The sequence below is a fragment of the Chiroxiphia lanceolata genome, chromosome 4 (assembly GCF_009829145.1).
Source record: "Chiroxiphia lanceolata isolate bChiLan1 chromosome 4, bChiLan1.pri, whole genome shotgun sequence".
Classification (NCBI taxonomy): Eukaryota; Metazoa; Chordata; class Aves; order Passeriformes; family Pipridae; genus Chiroxiphia; species Chiroxiphia lanceolata.
Window position 1 is genome coordinate 11,644,713 of NC_045640.1, and position 19,460 is coordinate 11,664,172.

The 19,460-nt window shown below is 36.7% G+C and overlaps 1 protein-coding gene across 5 annotated transcripts in view; it reads right to left on the minus strand.

Moving 5' to 3' along the window:
- SH3TC1 (SH3 domain and tetratricopeptide repeats 1) overlaps positions 1-16,707 on the minus strand; it is a 31,593-nt gene extending 14,886 nt beyond the window's left edge. For 2 of the 5 annotated variants that reach the window (XM_032686781.1, XM_032686785.1), the window contains exons 1-7: positions 16,600-16,707; positions 10,718-10,969; positions 8,214-8,288; positions 5,856-5,983; positions 2,935-3,040; positions 1,118-1,261; positions 299-476 (exon numbers count right to left, since the gene is read on the minus strand). In XM_032686781.1, the coding sequence (XP_032542672.1) occupies positions 299-476; positions 1,118-1,261; positions 2,935-3,040; positions 5,856-5,983; positions 8,214-8,288; positions 10,718-10,925 (839 nt within the window). In that variant the 5' untranslated portion in view covers positions 10,926-10,969; positions 16,600-16,707. Of the gene's footprint in view, positions 1-298; positions 477-1,117; positions 1,262-2,934; positions 3,041-5,855; positions 5,984-7,794; positions 7,886-8,213; positions 8,289-10,717; positions 10,970-12,013; positions 12,121-16,599 lie in introns of those variants that run through there. The other 3 variants (XM_032686782.1, XM_032686783.1, XM_032686784.1) reach the window with 3 other exon arrangements.
- Positions 16,708-19,460: the final 2,753 nt, after the last annotated feature.

A 19,460-nucleotide genomic window follows, 5' to 3' on the forward strand; every position in this document is an offset into this window, starting at 1 on the left:
AATCGAAAATTTTCAATTTACATTACTAGAAAAAATGTTAATGGACTTTTTGTCAGAGTCAGGAAGAAAAGCAATATCCAACTCACAAGCTGGCAAACCATCTCTAAACACAGCTCTGCAGGCAGCAGGATTAATTTCAGTTGTGTGGTATGAAAGCAGTTAGAGCATCTTTTTCTCAGTGTCAACGAAGATGGATGTTCCACAACAAGCTACCCTTAGGAGACATCTCTGTCTAAGCAGAGGTGTGCACATATGAGACAGATGCATATGAAATAGGTAGGTAGGGTCAGGTACCTACTGATGGAAAGGGTTCAATGGCTCCAGAGAAGTCTTAGACAACACAGATGCGTTGCTATCCACAGATCCACCTGTTACATCTTCAGTGAAATCCCCAGTCTCAAGATAAGCTTTTATTTCATTGTCTGTAGCCATTATCTTTCTTATCAGATTGTCAGGACATAAAGCAAAAAGTGATCCTAAAACAAAAGCAGTGGAGCAGATGTCATTTTATGTAATGTTTTAGTGTCATGCAAGCCTTAAAACTTGCTTGAAGAGTGTCAGTAATATTAAATTAAAAAGTCAGATTTTTCAAGACTTTTCTCTCCAATTGTCAGATATTCACATATTTCTCTCTAGCTTTTCTTTCATTAAAGAAATGCAGAGCTGAGGTCTTAAATGAAGTGTAGAACCTTCTATTGCAGCATTTTCAATATTCCTATTGCAGTAATCAATCCGTCTACCCCATCATTCTGTCTGACTGCAAAAGCAGGTGATGCTGTTTAGGAGAAGTACACAAGCCTGGCAACTATCCATAATCCCTCTCCTGCACATCTCCAGAATCTGCAATAATATTAGGCAAGTTGGAATGTACATCCACCCCTAATCCTTTTGGTATCCATTTATGGACCAGTTGCACAGGAATTTCTCTAATCCCTTTATGATACGACTTAACCTAATCTGTGCTTGTTCTTTCCTCTTCTCTTTCTGGTGTATTTGGAGTGAATAAATTCAAATTTCAGCTTCATTAAGTTTTTTAATAGATCTTAATATTTAATTTGCAGATTTTAAAGAAAAGTGCTTCTCTAAATTTAGCCATAGCATGTGCAGTCTTACTTACCTTCCTGTAGTAGCAGACTTCTGCACATCAAATTTAATGATTTTTCATTTATACAGACTTCAATGCCTATTTCTTCCTCCTCTTGAGAATATAGCCAGAAAGACTGATCTAGGAATAAATTCTCCATGCAATGATTTATAAAACCTAGGAAAAAATATCCAACTTGTTTTCTTTGCCATTTTACAGTTTTATACAAAAAGACAAACTTTGAGGAAGTCAGAGACTTCTCAATTATTAATTAATGCACAGCTTATAACTAATTTTACTACATAATAGTTGTAAAATTACATCCATTGTCACATGCATTACAGCTACTTTTAATGCTCAGCTCTCACAAACTACACCTAAAAGACTCAAAATGTTTCTGTGCCTAATACTGCTGAAAAAGCAGACTGTCCTACCCTTACAAAGGTTCTTCGTAGCTTAGAAAGGCTTGGAGTCTGAAAGATAATCACCAGCAAGCTTTGAGCATCAGGTGCTTGGTATCACCTTAGCATCAAAAACAGCTGACTGGAAATAATGTCAAAAAATAATCTCTCTATAAACTCCTGTTGCCTGATTCAGCTATGCCAACATATGGAGACACTGTGCCTGGCTATCAGATTCCTGTAATTTCTTTAGGACAGAGATGATGCTGCATACCAGAGTCATATAAATCAGAAGATAGTGCTTGATCTTAGAAGGTGGGACTCCTTAAATCAGCATGTAGGGCTTTCAAAGGTGTTACAGGGAGTAATGATAGTTGCAGGGATATCTGGGTTGGCTCATCATAATGAGCATGTTACAGATAGTAGATTACTACTTAAAGGACCAACATTAATACATTAGCAAATCCTTGTGCAAAAGGTAATGATGGAGAGGAATGGTGGACAGTGATTAAGGTGCTACTCTGCTATTTTGAAGATACTGAATCAATTCCCTGTTAGCCGCAGCCTTTCCCAAGAAGCAGCTTCTTTCTCCTATGTTCTATCTGCAAAATTGGATTGGAACAATCCTTTTTCTACTTCTCTAAGGAGCATTTAAAAATACAAATTAGCAAGTAAATAGCAAACACAAAATTAGAAATAAAATTCGTTATTTAAAATTTCTATGACAGAAACAGACAAATTCAATCATAATACACACAAGCTTCCTATACACAGAAAAAAAAAAATCAGGTGAAAAAATGGAGACAAAGGTCTGACTCAAATGCTATTCTTCAAAAAGGACCACTGTTCTCTCAGAAGAATTGTAGGATATTGAAAGTGGAACTCAAATCAGTGGCATCATATTGTTACAAAAGGCATGTTTAGATGTGGAAACAAAACAAGCATGCAAAGGAGCAACATCAATATGTCAACAGTGAGCAGAAAAAGCTGCAAAAGCATTTAAATTGCAGCACAGGTTAGACTTTATGACAAAACCATCTGGATTGGAATAGACTGCTTAGAAATATGATATCATCTGGCCCTGGAATATCTAACTTAGGCAAGACATCTGCCAGGACCAATAGCTGTTATTTGCTTTGAGACAAAGGCAGCTTTCCCTGGAGGCTGGAGCATCTCTGCAGCCCAATCACTGGTACTCAGGTCAGGAACATCACTTACTGCTCTTAAGGGTTAATAAATCTATTCTCAAAATTGTGTTCAACAAATTCCCAGTCATAGGAGAACCTGAGTTAGAAGCGACCCACAAGGATCATAGAAGTTCAACTCTTGGCCCTGCAGAGGACCACCCCAAAAATCCCATCACGTGTCTGAGAGCCTTGTCCAATCACACATTGTCTGCAGATGAATACAAAAATCATATTGAACTGTTGTATGGTAAAACAACTTTACCCAGTGAGTGGTAGGTTAGAAACTTCCATATTTCCTCGAAAGTTTTAAACGTCACCACTATCAGATCTTGATCACTGTGAATAGACAGGAGTCTGGCAGAGAGCTCCTAAAAATCAAAACCAATATTTTATTACAATTTTACTAAACTCAAGCACGATTTGTCAGTAATGCATAGCTAAAATGCTATGCATTAAAGAAGGATAAAAAAAATCATTCAGGATTTTACCTATATATATCTGTTCTTTAACATATACCTAAAAGATAGAGTGAGTTCAGTTTTAATCTCACTTTTGCTTAACAGTTGTATGAACAGTTTCAGTGAGGTTAATTTACAGAGGAATAAAGAGCTCCCTGACCACATAGAGACTAAAGGTTTATCTAGTTCAGAAATGTCTATGTATAGTGACCAGTGTCCTCTGAAGAGGATGTCAAAGCCAGGCAAGCATCTAGTAGTTCTTTCCAAGAATACACTCCTAGCACAGAGCAATTTACAGCTAGGGAACTGCCTTTTTCAGACACATGAGCATTAACATTAAATAATGGACAGGAGCTGCTTTGGGGTTTTTGACTTAAGATTTCTCTAGGTCACTCGAACCATTGTGAATTTTTTGAATCTACAACCTTCTGCTGTAGATCATCCTCAGAGCTCTGTACACATATGAAAATGAAGCTCCTTTGATGGAACTTTGAACCTGATTCCAGATATCTTCAGTCCAGAAGAAATATTGAACAGTCATTTCTGAGTTTACTGTTTCCATGGTTAAAACAATTAAATATACTGAAATATTATTTAAAAAAAAAAGTGCACGAATATCCTTTTATCCTCATTCATATGGGTTCACATTGCTAGGATAGCATTAGATTACACTTTTAACAAAGATTAGCAATGATCATTGCAAATGGTAATGATGGATTTTAAGAAATTTCAGAAATGCTTAAAGGAGCAACTACAAAAACCTTCAATAAGTGAAAAATATGTACATTTTGATGGATTCCAACAAAAGAGTTGTAATAGAGAGTGTTTGCACTTCAGTTAGTAGATTAAAAACAGGGCTCTCCAGTGATGCTGGCTACAGTCTTTCAGGGAAATACAAAAAACTGTGGTAATTTCTAAGACAAGTATCTGAAACACTATCTCAGAGAATAAGTCAGATGTATAACAGGTATATATGTTTACATATAACACAAGCAAACATTTCCCATCATTGCACCCTTGTTCCCGTTACATCAAAATTGAAATGCAGCTTTAAACAATTTAAGGACTGATCAAGGAATGATTCTAATTCAAGGCAGCAAGAGAAGAAATTGTCTCTCCAACTTTTTCTGTAATAGGAGCAAGATGGAACTGATCCACTGATTTTATGACTGTTACATCACAATTTTAAAATGTCTTTGAATTAATTCTGTTCCACTTCCATATTTTCAATTCACACAACCTGAACAGATTAAAATACAAAAGTCCAACCTAGGCCTCTTCAGCAGACATGCCTCATCACTGCTTTGATCTTCTGCATGCCCCTTTCTACACTAGATTACATATTAATGAGAGCCCGAAATCTATTAATAAATTACCAACACATGCTAAAGTATGTCAGCCTCAGGGGCTTTATGTGCTGCCAAATATCAAAACAACATTCTAAGGAAATTTATCATTATCAATCTTGTTTCCTTCAAAGTCTTTTCCCAGTCTGTTTCTAATAAGGCCACAAATCTCATCTACTCGTATGGGTCTGTTCCTTTGCCTCCTGATCCCATCACCCTTTCCCCTCTAAACAAAATCCAGAGCAGAGCAGCCTAAGTACAAACTGTTTCCACAGCCACAGAATCAGGAGCCTGGTGATGCAGACTTCACAACACATGAAAGGAAATTCGTGTAGAAACATGTGTCCAAGGTAGTCAAAGCCTTAAGTAAGTAAGATTTCAGTGGTTTGGTTTGCTAGTGAAGGAGGATGGAACTCATGGCTCAGACAAAAAGGGACACCAGAGGTCCAGTAGCATCATTCTGCTCTTTAATCAAGAGGGAAGAGGAGACTAACTTGTATTCAAAGCAAACCTCATTGGTTGTAGAAGACAGGTTTCCTAAATACAAACAAATTGAAGACAGTAGTAAAATTTGGCCAACTCTTATGTGCTATTTAAAGCTATGTCCATTTAGCCTTAGGAAGTCTAATATTTAGGCTATTCTCCTACAGACTTCCTCTTCGGCTTAGTAGTGAGCTTCCCAGGTCACTTGCATGCCAAACAGCTCCAAGTGACTGAAAACTGAAGTGAAGAGTCAATATGAGAGCAAATTAAAAACAAAACAAAAACAAAACAAAAACAAAACAAAAACAAAACAAAAACAAAAAAAAAAAAAAAAAAAAAAAAAACAAAAACAAAAAAAAAACAAAACAAAAAAAAAACAAAAACAAAACAAAAACAAAACAAAAACAAACAAAAACAAAACAAAAACAAAACAAAAACAAAACAAAAACAAAACAAAAACAAAACAAAAACAAAACAAAAACAAAACAAAAACAAAACAAAAACAAAACAAAAACAAAACAAAAACAAAACACACACACACAAAAAAACAAACAACCAAAAAAATCCAACAAAACAAAACAAAAAAAAACCCAACCACACAACACCCTTATTTCCTGTTGTATTTGATTTGTAAATCAAAGCAGAATGTTTTTAAAATAAAACCCTTTGATGTCTTAAGCTGGGTTTATTTATTGTACATCAATTTTCCAGTCTTTTTCAGTCATTTAATATTTCTTAAGTCCCTATGTGGTTTTGGGCAACAGGAAACACTGGTCACTCAAAATCAAGCATGCAGCACATAGATGGAAATGGAACTCCAATATCTTTCAGATTGTTTCAGTAGCACATGGTATCTTCTCCGAATAAATAAAACAATTTCCAAGCAATTGACTTACACTGAAAACTGCCATCACCTCCCTGCTGTCGTTTTCAAGAAGACGAAGCTGCCCTCTGAGCTGTCTTTGGAGTCTGGGATCAGGACATCCACTCTTTCGTCTTACCATTGTTAACTTCAAGGAGATATCTGGAGAATGATATCCATTTTCAGTGCTACAAGTTCTGTAACTCAGCTTTGGAGAACCAGAAAATCCCTCAAAATCATAGAATACACATTAAAACATATTTTCTCAGCTTCAGAGACAGGTACACAGAAATTCATCTACTGCATGTTTCTTTTACATTTTTATTATCCAGTAGACATAGGAGCCTAGCATGACACAATTTTTCATAATAAAGCCTACAGTTATACAAAGAAGCATGATAAGCAGGTCTATAGAAATTTTGGGAGACGACTGACACTTATGGATGGAAAATAGGAAAAAAGCAAGCAGTTGGTAATTTGTCAAATTAGACAGCTCTACGGACATGCCCAGACTTCCAATATCCCATGTATATTTAAAAAAAAAAAAAAAAAAAAAATCAAGGCAAACAGATACAGCCATCACCAAAAAAACCCACCCAAAACTGAACAACAAAAACCACAGATAGTTTCAGCATGTTCCAACAATTCTTTATGCTAATCTTAAATTCATAGTTACCTGACATGTCACGCCCAGTACTTCAGAAAGCTTTTAGAAATTGAATATTGAAGAAGCTTTTTCTCAACTAAGCTGACTGAACAGCACCAGCCAAATTAAATGGTCCAACTAAAAGCTCACATACATGATTTTCCCAGCACATCTGAAAGCAGCTAGATACCTGTTCTCAGCTCTTGACATCTATGTATTAGAAGCTTTTAATTGAAGCTAAGGGTATAGTTCCAGCTAGCTTCTCTTAGATAAAGAGGATCTTTGATAAAGCTGCTTTCATTCTGCACTAATTCATTAATTTAGCTCAATAACAGTAAATCATAAGTTTCCAGATACACAGATGGGTACATAAGCCAATAATACCCACTCAGGAAGAGTCCCAGTTGCAAAGTGTGTAAATAGGTCACACTTCCAGCAATAAATGGGACTGTTGTACATACTAAAATATTCCACCTCCTCTGAGTTTCACCTTTTAGTCAGGTAAAATAGATATTTTTCACATTTTAGTTTCATATAATACATCTTAATCTGTTTTCAGAGGGTTTCCTATGTATGTTTCCAGGAGTTTTACCATGACTTGCACCTAAAGTACTCATTACTTTAAGGTCAAGAAGAGTGGCTCAGAAATATAGAGCATTGCTACTGAATTACAGCTGTGGTCATACAGTCAATTGGTAGTACAAAGAACACAAACTATATATTTGAATGTTATTCAGATCACTATTAGGGAACAGAGCTGTTGAACTTTTCATTTTACCTGAAGCCATAAAAATAATGATACAAGACTACTACTTAATTTGTATTTTTGTTTTACATAGTCAGATTGATACAGAATTAAATATATAATTGTAGAAACACAATTTAAGTTTTATATAAAGTTAATGTTACTGAAATAATACTGAAATTGAATGAAGATAACAGAAATATGGCTACTTCGGTCAAAAAAAACACCTATTAATGGCTTATAGAAATGAAATATGGTCCAAAAACCTTAGGGTAATCTTCCCATCTGCTTCTGTGAGCTCTGATTCATACCCTCAGTAACAAAGAGCTCAAATTTCTATACAGAGTGAGACAAGCAGGTACATAAGCACAAATAAATTAAGTGCAAATAACCACATGCCTGGGGAAAACTGTCTACCACTGACGTGATTTGTCAGATCAATCCAGAAATCAGAGCACATCCCAGTGTTGTTTTTCATGACTATTTCTCTTCCTCCACAAGCAAGAGAAGGGAAATGTGCCAAGACCCTCAATTCACAGAGCCTGCCACGAGCCCTTCAGAGGGGAAGCCTGCTGTACTTACTTACTGAAGAACTGCACTTAATTGCCACTTCATTGAAAATACAGCATTAAAGAAAAAAAAAATAAAAATTGAGACTTAGAAAGGCCACAAACTGAAAAAAAATAAAATAAAAAATAAGACATTGGAAGGATTGAAACCCATATGTCAAATAAACAATGAACTTTTCATTTGCTCTTTTTTTCTTAGCAATTACAATATAGTCCATAAATTATCTCTGGTTTTTATAAGAAATTCTCAACAAATCTCATGTAGAATTTGGACGCTTCACATCTGCCATGAAGGACATTATAAACTTCACAGGAGTGACAACTGCAAATGTTGACATAGTTGAGTTGTCTCAATTTAAAAAAAAAAAAAAAAAAAAAAAGCAATGGGAAAAGCATTATACCTATAAGATATCATGGGAAAAAATGTCTTACCAGTTGGAAAATTCTCTGCCTGATTTGGAAGGATCCTTGAACTGACATTCATGCATTTTTCACTTTGAGAACACCCTATTATGATAAATGAAAGGAATGGTTATGTGCATTTTCTAAGTCCATAAAACTCACACACAAAAAAAAACCCCTCAAATGCCCCCCACTTCCAAAGCATTTTATATTCCAATTTATATTCCAGTGCATCAGATAATTACTAGCAAAAAATAACTATTTTCTCCCCTTCCTGCTGTATAATTCCCAAAACCCTCAAAAAGTGTCTGCAGAACATTTCTCTCCTACTGGAGCAGGGGAAGTTACATCTTAATTTCCTTGCTTTTATGCAAAGTTTCAAGATGGAGAGTTGGTGGAAAAACAAACTCTCAGGAAACTGAATTCCCCTTCAGGAGGCAGCAAGGGTCAGACTTCATTTTCTTTTTCCTTACACCTATACTAAAAAGTGGCCTTGCCTGGTGCTTCAGTAGTATAAACTGGCAATGATATATCTGTCTTTTACCAATTCATACACGGAGAACTAATCCTCCTCTATTTGTTAAGAGCTTAATACTTTGGAGACGGTACTGTAAAAATCTAGTGATTTAAAGTTTTAGAAAAATAACACAAATTAGGTATATTTTATGTTAAGAGTAATCTGCTTTTTTTCTTTTAGCCCATATTTCTTCCAGTCCTTTTGGGAATTATATATTTTCATGCTGAAGAAACACCCACTCCAACCAATTCCATTTTCTCAAGGTTTTCTCGGCAAAAATCAGTGAAGATAAGACTTGATATTTCTAAGAATAAGAGGGGGAGAAATAGATCTTTCCTTTTTAGAAGAAAACTTCTGAGGCAATTTTCATGTATCCCAAGACATTTTCCTCTGCTTTTAAGAAAAAAGCTCCTGTAATATAGTAGGATATGGTAATTTCCAAGTCTTTTGCATCTTCCCTCAAGTGCATCTATTGATGTTACATGAACAAAGTTATGCAAATAAAAAAGGATATATAAAAACAGCCTTTTTACTCCACCAAAAAAAAAAAAAAAAAAAAAACGAAGTAAGCAGTAAAAACAATTTTAAGGTCTATTACTAGTGAATACTAGAACTGGAGACTGCAGTCCCCAAACACTTTTGCTTTTGTAGGGTTTTAGTTGGGTGTTTCACAGGGGCATTGGGATTTTGTTTGGTGTTTTGTTTGTTTGGTCATGGTGGTTTTTTTAATCTCTACTCAATGATATTTGCTTTTAAATAGAAACTTGATAGTGCACTCACTGCAGTGTAGGTTGACTGTATCTTAGAAGCATTCTAAATTTAAGTTCCCCAAAGCTTACTTGGTTGTAGTTCTGCTTTTTCTTGTTTTAGAAGTATTAACAGAGCAATTGTCAAAACATTGACAACATGTTATCAATGGCTTTGATAATCACTTAATAGTTGATTAGGACAACAAATTAGCATATATTTTTGGTAAGTGAACTTGCCATCACTACTATTTTGATATTACCAGATATAACTTCCTTTGAAAGGTATTTATCAAGACATTAACATCCATCAGGTAGTATTTTATTTAAAGTTTTCTTAAGTCACAGAAATCAGGTTTAAAGCAAAATCTATGAGCAAGAATTTTAATTACTCATAGTTCAATTTAAAATAATAGTTTGCTATTAAATTTGAGTAAAAGTATGAGAGTTACTATAAATACAGTTTAAACCTGTTTAAACTGTTTAAAGTGCTATAATTAGATTCAAAAACTCAAAATGAACTCCATCCCCATCCCAGCTTAATGGAATGACTTGCATACTTCTTGGCAAGCTGAAGAGAAACTTCATACTGCTCTGAGATGCTTGTACCTGGTATTTGATGTCAGAAGAGTTGCAGTTCTGAACAGAAAAACTTTGTGTAAATCACAGGACATAAAATTTTAAATGAAATAGTTTTGCCATGATTGTTTGAAGTATTTTCACATTCAGAAAGCCCTTGAACCCAGTGAAGTAAGAGCCAGGGAATGGCCACCTACCTATGCCACTACACCCTTCCACTCAAAAGGTGCTTCTGGACTTGCATGATCTTACTGCAAGGTGTATGTTTTCATTTGCACAAATATAAATACAGTATTACATCTTTTGATTAGAAAAGGAAGTTAAAAATTTTATAACAACAGAAACACACAATCTAACTTGGCTTCTGAATCTTAAATATATAGCAAAAAGTGTTAGACAAAGAAGTCGCATTTCAGTATCTGGCTCTTTGGTTCTGGTGACTTCCATCTCCTCTCATCTTACTAATGGATAATCCATTTGTCTGCCCAAAGTGAATTTCAATACAGATTGTTCAATAGTCCAATCTGTGCAGTATTGCCATGGAGGAAATATAGCCACTTCTTGTATTTCAAAAAAAGGCTCAGCTGGAAAAACACATGACAGTTCTCAGCTTGTTTAAAGTACAGTTTAAAGTAATTTAAATGCAAAGAGAAGTCAAGAGCAGAGTGACCCGGCTATATTAGAGGTCTTACCCATTTGTTCTTGCAACGTGTCCATCCCAACTCCATCCCTGACAGTGCTGATGGTAGCATTGCCCTCCAAAGATTTGCAGTCAGGCCTGCACCTTCCCTGCTCCATTTCTTTCCTCTCCAGTTTCTTGTCTTGCTTTCCCTCCAGGCCAAGGAAAGTGGCATTAGCGCTGAGCATGGATGAGCTCTCTCCCACTGCTGAACTCTCCATAATTTGAAGTTCCTCACAGTGATGCAACTAACATTATTAACAATCTGAGGGGGAAAAAAAGGAACAGTAATATTTTTTTCTAACAGTCAGAATAAATGCACATATTCAAGAGCCATCCCTTTCCTGCAGGAGTTATTTTTAATTGTAACATGGATTAAAGAACTTGCTTTAGACTTCTTTCAGAGGAATTGTTGTCTAACACCCAAATTCATCCCAGAAAAAGCTCCTGCAACCAGGTGGCATCACTACTTTAGCAACAAAGCAATACACTTGGCAAAATTCATGGCCTGAAGTGAAATGTACTTGTGCCCACTGCTAATTTTTCTTTCTTGGTCAGCTTTAAAGCAGAGCCTCCAAGGGATAGCATTAACAAAGGCATTGCAGGGGAAAAACATCATTTTCTAAAGGCGACAAGAGTGGAACGGGTACTGCACGCTTAATTCAAACAACAAGGAAGGTTTGCATGCAAGGATCTAAATATTACTTTGCAGTAAAGCAGAAGAATGAAGCTAGAGGCTGAAACTGGCAGCAAGACTGTTATTGGCATGAACACCAGGAAAATGAATTGAAATAGAGCACAAGTAGTCGTAAGCTTCACTGCTCCCTCTAGGCACTGACATGAGACATGCTGCAATTCCTTTTCTTGGGCACAAGCTACTTCAGCTTCAGGAAGACACAGCCAAGCCATCAGCCAATGCATCCACAATTGATGTGACTCACATAGCCAGCACATGCCCACTGATATTTAGACTCTTTTCCTCAGTGGGCTTTAACATGTCTCTGGGGGGTTTCATAAAGCCACAGGATAGATTTTGATTTAGTCCTGTCATTTGGACTTAATCCAAATTCCTCTATGTTTACTCCAGTCATACTCATTAATGAGCTATACTCATTATGAGTATGGAAACTTATAATCTTCATGAAAATTCCTCTCTCATTTGTTTTCCAGCAGAATTCGGTTAAATCTAAAGCTGTAGATGAAAGATTACTTTTGCTCTGCTAAAACCTCAGACTAATGCCTGGTCACCTACTACCACCTTATGACCTGCTTTCAGACTGGTCAGGAAGTTTCTCCCTTCTCCATTTACCATGCACTGGGGTGTCCAAAGCACATTGTTCTGGCTTGTTTCTTCACATCCCTGCCTTCCAACCCTTCTTGTGCTCCAAGCTTCATGTCATGGATTCCTAAACCTGAACAAACCACTTGAACAGCACAACAATTCCCAGCTGCCTGCCATGGCAGACAGGGATACAGGACAAGGCAGGATCTGTCTGACAACTTATATACTGCTTTGCAGTCATTGAAACCTTTACCCCAAATGAGCACTTCTTGAAAAAACAGTAAATTATATATAGACAGAGGTAAGTTATGCAATTATAAGAAATTAATGAGGTATAGTTACACATGGTATGACCAGCTCAGGGAATTGAACCATAACCATATCTACCACCAGATCATAAATTAGTGAAGTGTAAAGAAATCTAGGCTGGATGTTGTTCTGCTGTGTTCATTGTCCCACTTTACTGTTTTTCAAAAGATGCTTTTTGTGCTGCATTGCAGTTCTCCATATTAAGCTATGTGTATATATACATCTATGAAACACAGGTAGTAACTCAAACACAAGTAATTTTTATGCCTTCTCTCAGAAAAGAACATTTTCACTAACATATTTGGTTAACATTGTCATTCAGACTTCAGATGCATTTCTCTCACTAACTTCCCTGAAAAACTGTCTATCAGACATGATGACCTAGTTATAAATTATTAAAAATACAGGCCTGCCAGAGGCCAAACTCACTTTGAGAGGGATAGGCTTTCCATTTATATAGCTGATCTTTTCCTTAAAGTAATGACAGTAGCTAACACTATTCTTTTCAGTGTTGTACCAAGATTATATGTAATGCATTCCAATTTTCACACTTAGGAATTAAATATTCTTCTACATATATTTTGTACATACTGGTATCTCCTGTTTAAAAGGATGTAAATATTGTGGTATTAATGATAATTTAATTCCAAAGGTGGTTATTTAAATTACATAGTTCTATGAATCCAAAGCCAGATGTTATTTTTAGATCAGGATTACCCCTAATCCCAGAAATGAAATTCAGTGTTCAGATTATTAATTTTTTCCATAAGCTCCTATCCACTAGCAAAAATATCATCCTCCACAGAATTTAGGAAAACAAATATACTCTGACCTGAATTACTAGAGTTCAGTTGAGCTGGAGAAGAGACATTGATTAACTTCTCATGTCTTCTGCATCAGTTTTATGTTGGTAAGAGTAACATATATACAGGGTTGTGAATGAACTTATAAAGCTTGGTGCTGCAAAAGCAAGTAGGACACCTGAACAAATCAAAATGGATATAATCTGTGTAAGAAGATTCAGTCATAGTACGCCAGAGCCTAAGCCAAGGGGGAAAAAATAAATCAGAATGAATGAATGAAAAGCAAAACAGGTATGTTCTTTGCATGTTTTCACTTAGCTCTTCCAAGATGCACCAAAAAAATCCTCAAATCTCAAACACTTTTAACAGTCATGCTCTCCTCTGTAGATTCCTTTTCCATTTTTAATGTTTGCCTTAACTATCAAATGTCAACCCATGTGGCTCTGTGTAAGTACTGAGAACAAGACAGTAAATAACTTCCCTGTAGCTAGGCACCTAGCCTACCTACGCTCTTTTGAATGTTTTTTTTAGCATCTAAATGTATCCTAAGTGACACTAATTTGATCCCAAGTGACAAAGATTCCATAGAACTTTACACATCACTATACTTTTACTATTTACCTTTAACTATCATGTACATACCCCAAGGAGCAAAACCGTAACACATAAGCAATGCTACAGTATAATCACCCTATTTATTATATTGGTGCTTTCTCATCAATTTTTAAACTGTTCCAGCACAAATTAAAGCAGATTCAATGGCACAAAACCAGAGAAAATATTCTTCCAATATAAAACAGCTTTACAGAATATTAAACTGCAGTGCTTGAGTCATTCTCATTATTAGAGATTTTTTCATAAACCTATAATGCTAGTAAGTATAATGCTAAGTTAGTAACTAACTATTTGTTGATAGCAACAAATGCAAGATTAAGATATTCAAGATTTAAGATCTACCACTTACCATATAAAGTTTGTCTTCTATAACCAGTTCTTACAATCTACATTTATGTGCACTGACTAAGCGCTTTATTTATAATTTACACAAAGTTATTTTTCTCATGCTCTTTGAGACTTGACCAAGAAATTCCTATTTGGTGCAGGATGTTGACCATAAAAAGTTAATCATATCCCTGTTTTTCCAAAATAAGAGCCATGCAGGCAAGATGTGGCATTCCCCACTGCACAGGGGGACCCTCAGTTTCTGAGGCGGGTACTCACACTGGGAATGAGCAGAGAGAGAAGAGAGGCAGACACTGCACAGCTCAACACTTTGAGTGCTGCTGGGTGCACTGGTATCCTCCCTCCCTGTGGTGTGAGCTCCCTGGACACAGGGAATGTGTGGGGCAGCACACAGAGCCATTGGCAGCACCTGTCCAGGTTTGTGAGGTTCAGAAGGTCCCTCCACCTTCCCCTTCACTTCTCACAGGGCACAGCAGGCAGGAAAGGTCTGTATTCAACAGCTGTTGAACATGAGGTGAAAATAAGACTTTCTCCTATTGGAAGTTGAATAGGACAATTCTTCTATCATGCTTTTCCCTTCGTTGTTGCTTCCTTTTTACTGAATTCTTTCAAAGCACAGCTACCCAGGGAAAAAACCCAAAAGATATACAGCTTGACAGTTTCCATTTCCCTAACTATGTAGGTTGAGGGCTGTTTTTTCCCCCTTGCCTTTTATTATTGTTTTAAGAGGCGTTGTGGGTGACAGGAACACTCTCCCACCAATTCCTTTCCATTTAAGGGGTGTTGAAGGAGGAAACCAATAACATCCCCTGAACAGATTCTCTCTCTCCCTTTAAAGGTATATTTCTAAGCACGAAACTAGGACCCGGTATGTAAGAATGGACTATATTTGAACCAGTCGCCTAAAACTTGCATGCAATACAGTATTTCTTTAATTCATCATCTTCCCTCTAGGAGGCTCAGGACAACTTACTAATGACTAGCTTCAAGTAATCAATGGCAGTGGCAACTATAATTATTCTAGTTTTACAGAGATTGCAATCAAGACAGATTATTTGCAGTCATACACAAGTGCTGGAGAAGTTCAGAGCTGAAAGGTTGAAATAATTTACTCCAAGAGGATTATTCACACATTATAAACATCCTGGATGGTACAAGGTTGCTGCCCCTGCTCCTGTGTGCACCAGTTTCTATCTTACCCAGAGGAAATGAGCAGCAACAACATTTGTTTCTCCCCTCATCTCACCTGAGCTCCTGATGGATCTGCACTCTGGTTGCCCCCAAATTTTTACTCATCTCTTGTGGTGTATTATGTTCCTCCAGTGTTCCAAACCACCAGAGACAGCTAGTGTTTTCATTCCTGCATTGTTTTCATTTAAAGCATATTTGGCTGTGTGTACATCCTTGATCATCTGCTCTGCCTCATCTCTTGTACATCCTAAATGTTATACAATACCTCAGTGTTGCCACTATACTGCCCTCTGTTAATCTAGATCGTTTTTCCAACTGATGCTAGATTAGTTATTTTATTATTCCTTCTTCCCAGTTTCAACTCACATTTGTTTTACATCTTTTGTACAAGGCTACAAAGATCTTAAAGCCAAGATCATGATAAACTTTGTCCTCAGAGAGAGTAAATCACAGCTTTGATCTCTACGAAATTCAGTCACAGGCATGAATATAAAAAAAAAAATCCATACTAGATTGTGTATAGAAAACAATTTTTATTTATTACACAGAAAGGTAAAGCAAATCTATAGTTAGAGTATAGAGACTTCGGAATCTGAGTACTCTCCGGAAATGGAAGATTGACTTCTTTATCACTGAAGTAGCTTTAGGTTAGTTAGCAAACCACAGTAAACAATGTTGCAAGCAGTATTATTGTTCAGGCTAGTCTATAAACAAAAAAGCCCTGGCAAGCTTCAGAGATATAACAGATTCCTTTAAAAGTTTTAACCCTCCCTTAGAATTAATTTTCTTCATATCTTAGTAGCACTGAAATATACTTTCTACCCTCAATCCAGCTATGAAAAGACCATAAGTTCAAAATTTCCAATTTTGGATATGGAAAACTGGATACTAAAATCCACAATCTCATAATTGCTTAAAACCAAGCATAAAGTCTGGGATTCTTAAAAAAAAAAAAAAAAATCAGGTCACTGTTATAAAATTAAAAAAAGGCATCTGTGAACCTCAGCACTTGATTTTGAGTGCTCGATATGACAGAATTTGGCCTGTGGCAGCTAATGCAGAAGAACAGCAGCTCAGCTCACACAACACTAACTGTTAGAGGGAAGACAGAGCAGCACAGGAACTCCCAGCAGGTTATCAGAACCATGATAGATCACATTTACATATATTTTCCAGTCATTTCATTATGGACACACCAAAGCACAGAACACTACTGAAATTGCCCCTGCTTAGCTGGCTGCAATTCTAACACATTGGCAATAAGCCTACAGTCAAATACCAGATGAACAGTACCTAAAACAGAGCAAAAGAGGAACATGCAGGTATAGAGCACAGGACTTCTCCTACCTTTTCCAGGTCTGATTCCCTATAATATGCTGGTAAAGACCCTGCAGATCCGTGCCTTCCTCAGCTCTGCTCAAAACTGACTCCAGCACAGCTCTTCCTGTTTGACCTTCTTATCTTTCCTGTTGATTGCACAGCCCAGCTTGGATGTGGCAAGTACAAAAAAGTTGTCTATTAACCGATACTGTTAATTCAAAAGCTTTTTTTTAAAAAAAAAAGAAACATTCCTGAGCATCAAGCTGAAATACTAAAGTTCATTATGCAAACCAGAAATGTACCAAGTGTGCTGGAAGGTTCATTCGCACACTCCTGCTTTTCAAAGCAATAATTCATTGTGGCATTTTGCATTGGTGGCAAGAAGGCTCCAAGGGACACATCCAGGCCATTGTGCTAAGAGAGCATTGTTCAGACAAAAGTAACAAAGAGTCCTTCAGGTGGAGTACAGGGCTTTGGTGCCTCTTTGCTTTTGATCACAAAATTAGATTTCTTCCTATCATTCCAGCTACAAAAAACACTGATGAAAAACTGTTCGACAGCAAATTTAGAGTGATATGCTCAGGTCTAAATCAAGTGTATGGTTTAGCAGATCTATCATGCACTATGCATCATTAAATATCAGATGCAGCAGTTTGGAGTTGAGCAAGACTGTTGTGGAACGTAATGCAGAACTTGTCTTCTGTGTAACAAGACTAGCATTGATCCAGGTGCCATATCCTTAATGAACCACAAATGCAAGGCTGAGAAAAACTGAAAATAATCCATCCTATCTCAAATCTGCTTGGTTTTTGTCATCCACACCTTGAGATGTTTTTATGTTCTATTCCTCCTTAACACACCCTACATTTCACACACAGTTAGGCACAGTTATGCTAGTCCTACAGGTAAGCATCAAGTGCCTCACATGTATCAGTGTGGGCTGCATTGCAGCAGGGACTACATGGGAACAGAACAGACAGGCAGTGTCCACTCCAAAACCATACACACATCTGTTAGTTACCTCAGGCATCTCCAGTTGGCAACATCACAATGTTTGGGATATGAGGCTATTGATCAGTTGCCTGTGTGTTGGCAGGGTGGGTGCTGTTCCAAAACACAGCAGTCAGAGAGAGCCTGTGGGATTGGGCAGCACCTGGAGAATGGGGTTTGAGGTGATGGGCTGTCCCACACTGCACTGCTGCCCTCATATACCTCTTGCCAAGGGGAATAGAAAAACAGACCCTTCAGATGCCTTTGAGAACTTAGTTATGACTCCTGCCAATCCATCTCAAGGAACATGCACTTAAAGGTTGTTTTTAAACATTATAAATTAGGTATTAATTACAAATTATACTCTCATTTACCTTACTTCATCCCATCACACCACATTAACATAAATTATAAATGCTACTTCATGCTGATCGGCCAATCTGTTCCCGCAGTGTGCTTGGGAACTCTCCATCTCTCCAGAAATTATGAAGTTGAAGGTATTCCAGTAATTGTATAAATCACAACTAACCAATCATCCCAGGGGGAAATAATTTGATATTTCACTGTAATGCAGTACACAAAGCATACCACTTCAGGTTTCATTGATTTATGTAGTAACTATGCCAACAGCATGAAATACCACATTTCTGTCACCATTTTACTGGCTAATTTTCTATGACTTTTATGAAAGTCTAAATCTTTTAAATCACATTTATTTATACATATATTTAAGGATAATCTTCAGTTAAATTTTATAACCATAGTTTTTCAATGGTATTCCTCTTCTTTTATGTATATTCAAGGTAGTTTGGAAAAAAAACAAAAACAAAAACAAAAACATGAAAGCCACCTAAGCCTACTTTTTTCCCAGTGAATACCAATATTTCATTCCCTATTTCTAGGTCCCAATCATTGCAGAATCTACCACTGACTAGTGTGTCCCTAAAATCTCAAAAGATTTAACTAATTTTTATTTTAGAGCACTGAAATTAGGAGAGATGCAACTCATTTCAGGAAACATGTAACAAAATAGCACCAAGGCTCCTTAACTCCCTTTTCCATACCTGCTTAGACTCATAAAATAGTTTGGGTTGGAAGGGACATTTAAAAGTATCTAGTCCAACTCCCTCCTGCAATGAGAAGGGCATCTTCAACTAGATCAGGAATCTTCAGCTTCCTCCATGATTTTACTCTGAAGTGAGTAATACTCCACAGTATTTCATCACTTCAATTCTTGGTGGTGTATATTGACATGTAGTTTAAACAGAAGCAAGGAAAACAAAGTTTCCAGCTTCAGGGTAATGACATCAAAAGTTGGCCCCAGACTTTCTATTGTCTTATTGAAACAGTACCAACCTGCATTATAGAAATATAATTGAATAACCTTATTGGACAGCTGCTCTCATGAAATAACTCCAGAGACCAATATATTGCAGCAAACAGGAAAAAAACAGAGGTAGCACAGATTGGTTTCCATATTAATAATCACATCCCTTATATTACATTTTAGTAACTGTAAATCGTGCTACCTTTTTGAGGTTTCCTTTTGCTAAAAATAAATAGGCTTCTAAATTGTTCATTCTAAACAATTCTTTAACTAATACAATTACATGAAGACTTGATGGCCCTCTTTATGTTGGGTTGTCCCCGATCTTTTCAGGAGTATTAAAAGAAGCTGACAGGAGGCTGGGGAGGACATTGTGTGTTGATACAAGACACTTCCTCTAATTGTCTCTCTCAGGCATTGCTTTTCATCATCCTGTTTGTCTGCTCTTCTGCAGCTGCATGTTTGCCTGACTGCTTTTCACTGCACCAGCTTGTTTTAGGAAAAACAGCACATTTTAGTATTAAGGCCAACTTGTACCTTCCAGTATAACTATTATTCCATCACAGCTGGG